A 5,564-nucleotide genomic window follows, 5' to 3' on the forward strand; every position below is an offset into this window, starting at 1 on the left:
TTTTTTTTTTTTTAAAGTTTGATACATCTTTATTCCACTAAAACTTACCCTTTGAAATGAGTCCATTTTGACCTCAGGCCCACTTAGTATCCATGGAGCCTGAGCAAACCCCACCCCCCTTATCTGGGGCCCATATAGATATTTTGATTTGGACGACACAATCAGCACCTTCTACATTTTAAAAATTAAATCACACAGTGGGAAGCACAACAACAAAAGAAGCTCAAACTACATGAGACCAAAATCTGAACGCGCTAATTGCGGAGTTCCAGGAATGTAGGACTTCAGCTGGCGTCAGCCGGCATCCGCTAGCTGAAGTCCACTGGTTTCCTTCTGGTTTTATTTTGTGATTTAGTGACTCGGCTATGATGTAGAAATATCATTACTCACTTAGTAAAAGTGGCATTTCCAAGTCAAGCTGTGACTCAAACTTGGATTTCATTTGTAAAGAATCGGCACTCTTCCCTGTTGCTTGTTTGGGGAAAGGATGAGTGTTTTGTAATTTCCATGAATAAACTGACGTCCGGTTCGTCGTGCAGCATCAGCAGACACATTAGTGCGTCCGTAGGTCTTTAAAAAAGGACTAACTGAGGTCAGGCTGTCGGAGCACTTTCCTGTTTCCCTTCCTCTACTTTTGTTGTAATCTTCTAAAAACATTTTTCTTAGGAAATCTGCCATTCCATCAGCATGAAGCTTTGCAAAAACATGCTTTGAAACCTTTTGAACAAGATATCTTTCAGCTTGATTTCAACATAGTTTAGTGAGTTGTTTTTGCTTTTAATCAGCAGCAAAAAAAAATAAATAAATAAATAAAAAAACAACAATCCACATCTGTTTTCCCCTTTTTGCCCCCTCCCTTCCTATGAGATATCTTTTTTCCCAACATGCTATAACAAACAGCTCAGAGTGGGAACGCTTGCACTGCAATGTGGAGAAGCACACATCTCAATTTGGAGGGGAAAATTCCACCAGAAACAAATGAGAATCAGCACACAGGCGCACAACCCCTGGATCCAGTTCTTGTAAACGTTGGTCATACATGCACGCAAATGCATCAACACAACTTAACCATTTACACCTTTTAGGGTACAAATACGCCTTTCCTAGTTTGCTTGGGAGTGCAAAACATTTCCTATCAGACTGAAACTTTCTGCGCTCTTACCTTCGGCATCTTTCCACGTAGGGATCCTCTCTGTGAAACTGCAGCCCTCCGTGTCTCAGCGCGTCCTCCGGGTTGGCGAAAGCCTTTTATTTTTTTTTTCAAGTCGGGAGAAAAATGCATCAGAGAAAGTGAGAGAGAAAGTCAAACTGATTCAAAACTAAACTTTATTAAAAATAAATAAATAAATAAATAAATAAGATCTCTTGATTCTCTCACCTTTTTCCGTAGCCTCACTTGTCCCGTTATGATCGCGATAGTGTACATTTTGATCACCAGGAGGACGGCGTAGAAGACAAAACAGGAGAAAACCTCGTTTCTTATCATGGCTGCTGCTGGATTACTGTCAGCGGATGAAAAAAAATAAAAAAAATAAAAATCAAGCGCCGGTCCCGTTGTGCTGCTGCTGCTGAAAGTGAGAGTTGGCCCAAAGGCAGGACCTCTTTAAACAGGCGGCTCTGCCTCCACCCACAGACAAAGATGACTGGATGAAACGGAAATGTTTTATTTATGACACAACATGATGAGCCCACTGGCAGAATTCAGGCTTTTTTTTCTTTCTTTCTTTTCTTTTTTTTTTCGGAATAAGAATATCAGATAATTTTATCATCGCTTTAAAACTTTGTAAAAAAAAATATCTTACTTTTGATTAATTCATCACATTTCTAAGATTTAAAACAAAAATAAATCAAGTCTCATAAATATTTGCCTCCTTGCGGATTTATTCTGACTTTGCTTATGGTCACTGGAGAAAAAAAAAGTTTTTAGGTTATCTAGCAAGTAAAAATAAGGTTTCAAACGATGATAATTGAGAAACATATAAAACATGACTGTGCTAGTTGTCGAGAAAAACTTAAATTAACCGTGTCTAAGCAAATCAAAAGCCACATGAAGGCTTAACAAAGAACATGTAGAGTAAAAAACAAAAAAACAAAAAAAAAAACAACACTCAAGCTGAACCTGTTTGACCCTAAAAAAAGAAGTTTTTAAAGTGCACAAATTATTCTCCTTTATGAATTATCCGGCATATCCCCCCCATTACTGACATCACCTGCTATTAAGGTCGTTCTCCACAAACTGGTTAAACCAGATCTAGTAAAATATCTACATAAGCATCTCAGCACATCCAGGAAACAGTACAAGAAAAGCTGGAATTAATGTTTTAGGAGAAACAATTACAGGCAGAGAAAAATAAATGTGACCCACATTATTTTCTTTTAGATGAGATCTGGGTACCCTGAATTGCCATGATGGCCACAGGACCAAAAGGTCAAAGAAATACCAATCTTCCAACCAAAACAACCAATTTTCTGCAAAATTGTCAAAAATAGCCACAAAGTGATTTTTTTGATATCCTATCAAAAACACAGTTGAACTTGTGAGAGACAAGAAGAAAAAAAAACTTCATAAATAACTTAGGAATTTGTTGTTTTCTGTTCATTTTCAAAGGTTTCTCTGAAATCAGTATGTTGAGAATGTGTCTCCCTTAACGGCTAGGCAAAACACAAGAGACTTTATCCACTTAATCATTTTAAAATTACACACGGTGAATAAATATGTGTGGGGGAGTGTGCTCCTTACAAATTCTGACACACAGCCCAAGATCAGGAGTCAACACGTCTTCATTTCTGAACACGGTGAAGATCATACTCCGAAAAATGATGAGACTGCTGGCAAAATATGGGCGACAAGGTTGGTTGCAAAAGAAAGAGAGAAAATTTTCCACTGAAGTTGTGATTCAGGAGCAGGGGGCTTCCGGTGGCCAAACCTGCCACTTTCTGAATCCTGATATCATCTGTGTGGAGTACTCAGTGTTATGTAAACAGTCTTGCATGTACATGACACATATTTATGCATACTGAAGTTTTATTTCTGATAGTTCAGCTGCACTCTTTTAATAAAGCGACACCTGCTGTAGCTACCCCAACAATGAAAACTACACACCACTCTGTCTTCAACACTTGTCAGCTAAAATGGTTGAAACATGGAAATAATCAATAGATAAATGACTCAGAATACCAAACCTTTAGAAGATATATGGGTCTTGAGAATTTCATTATTATTTTACTTTTCTAACTTTCAGCAAAAAACTGCTGTGCTACAGTGGTACGCTATGGCTGGTGCAGAAACACAAACAATAAATGGAGGTCCAGTTTCACTTAGTTTTTTTTCTTCTTCTTCTTCTTCCTTTGCAAGTAACATTTTCCGGACAATTTTGCTTTTCTCAGTTTAAATACTTCTTTGAGTGCAAAAGAAGTAGATGCTAGACAACCAATAAGTACAAACAAGTAAAAGCTAAACAGTCCACAAATGAAATGGGTAAAAATGGAATGAGACAGGGAATTAGCAGTGAACATGCCAGAAGTAGTTTATTGCAGAGTTTTGGTCATGACATCAACATGTCTCCTGTATGGAAAAACTATTCACACACAAGGTGTGCGGTGCCTGGTGATGTGTAAGGAAGCCCACATCACCACGTCCTCACCAGTGTTGGCCTGGTGTCTTTGGCTCGATGTGCAGAGCTGTTCTTCCTCCAAACACGATCTGTGCAGCGACGTCACAGCGTGTTGAGGTTTCGCCTCATTTGACCAGACAACAGGATATTCTCCCAGTATTTTTCCTTGTCACTTTCAAATACTCTTCTTCAGCACAATTAAAACAACCTTCAACATTTTTTGTTCATTCCCCGCTCTTTCCTAGTGGAGTGTTCTGCAGTGAGTTTGAATGGGATCTATATATATATATATATATATATATATTTTTTTTTTTTTATAAAGGTTTTGCTGCAGCACAAATATAACTGTAGCTCTGAGTCGTCCAATGAAGTCCTAATCCACAAATGGACGACACATTTTTTTCATCAAACACCAGCAATAAAATCCTCATAACATTGCTGACAGAGGAGTCAAAAGAATAATTCAAGATGCTTTCCAAGAGCCAAGGAATTCTCACAGACCTGGAAACAGAAAGTACTGGGGGTGGGGGGGTTTCCATGAAGGTAGCAAATGCACTCAATACTAAAGACATGTTTGGTTCTTTAAAGCATTTTACCAGCCATCAGTTAACGTTACACCAGCTGATAGTGGCATGTGTGAGCATATTATGCTTGCTCTTGTCAGATTTGCAGTTTTTCAAGTAGGAGATGAGACAGCCAACCAGAAAATAAATACAAAGGGGTTTCAATTTTTGAAAAACAAAATGTTTTTTATCTGTTTTAATAAAAGCTGGCACATAGAAAATCATGGATTCTCTTCTCAATATCCATTTATTGGCAGCTCAGCTCAGCCCTCCTTGTAGTTGCTGACCAGCAATTTGCATCTTTCCCCTGGTATTTTAATGCTTCATCATTCACGATGAGCTCCGATTCGTCAAGGTCGGATACTTGCTCCCTTAACAGACTACATTTGACTCCAAACCGTTGATGTTAATTCATTTGACTAAAGTTAAAGTAAAATATTTAAAGATGTCGCAAACTAAGACAAAAAATAAAAAATAAAAACATCTTCCATTGTATTCACTATTAATACACTACATTTCAAATCATTACATTGAACTCCTGGAGGAATCTCAGCCTTCGGCCGCCTGAAGCTGCCAGTCCAGCGTGAGGGAGCTCGCCGAGCTGCTGTCGTCGCAGCAGTCCTCGGCGTCCGAGAAGGACGACATGTAGTGGAGGCCGGTCACTCGGTGGTAGCCTCCGTTGAGCATCTGCGGGCAGGAGGTGAGCTCCACGGCCCTGCGGCCCGTCCCCCTCGCCCTCACAGTCCACATATCGACCAACTGGGAACACACGACGCAGCCCATGGTGTGTGTAAACAGACGATGGCGGGTGTAGAGCTACCACAGGTCACATTACAGACTCAGCCAGGGTCAGGAAGTGACATGAATGGCGGGAAGGAATATTACAGAGTTGATGGTACTTTTGACTCGCTCATAAGATACATGTAGCTACATGAGCTATTTGGCTTATTTTTAATTTAAGACAATGTCATCTTAAGTCCTAAAATGTAAACATTTCATTATTTTGACACATTTATTACACAATGTTGCTAAATATATTTATATAAAAAAACAGTTTTTAACTATAAATATCTTACCTCTTCACTTTCATGCTTGTTTAGAGTTAAAACACTTTTAAGCTAAGTATACGCAAGGGAAGCTAACTCATTTTACTTGCAATGTCTATAGGTGTTATTTTTCTCTCTTTCTCTCTCTTTCTCTCTTAGAGAAGGCAGGAAATAATAAACTGCTGAGAAGGAAAATGAAGGTCCACCACAAAGTTTCAGATAGTTAGCACAGCAGCGTCGACTTGACTGATATGCTGACAGAAATCAAAAAGTTGGTCCTTTCACCATAAAAACCGAAAGGTCACAGCTCAAACTCGCCCAGTGTCCTCCGTCTCTCACAG

General features: G+C 39.0%; 1 protein-coding gene across 1 annotated transcript in view; it reads right to left on the reverse strand.

The window, feature by feature from the left end:
* The window catches only part of ptges (prostaglandin E synthase), a 3,811-nt gene extending 2,215 nt beyond the window's left edge, over positions 1-1,596 (reverse strand). Inside the window, exons 1-2 of the mRNA XM_007548952.2 lie at positions 1,379-1,596; positions 1,163-1,245 (exon numbers count right to left, since the gene is read on the reverse strand). Coding sequence (XP_007549014.1) covers positions 1,163-1,245; positions 1,379-1,486 — 191 coding nt within the window. The 5' untranslated portion in view covers positions 1,487-1,596. The remainder of the gene's footprint in view (positions 1-1,162; positions 1,246-1,378) is intronic.
* Positions 1,597-5,564: the final 3,968 nt, after the last annotated feature.

This window comes from Poecilia formosa, unplaced genomic scaffold (assembly GCF_000485575.1).
Source record: "Poecilia formosa unplaced genomic scaffold, Poecilia_formosa-5.1.2 Scaffold28, whole genome shotgun sequence".
NCBI lineage: Eukaryota > Metazoa > Chordata > Actinopteri > Cyprinodontiformes > Poeciliidae > Poecilia > Poecilia formosa.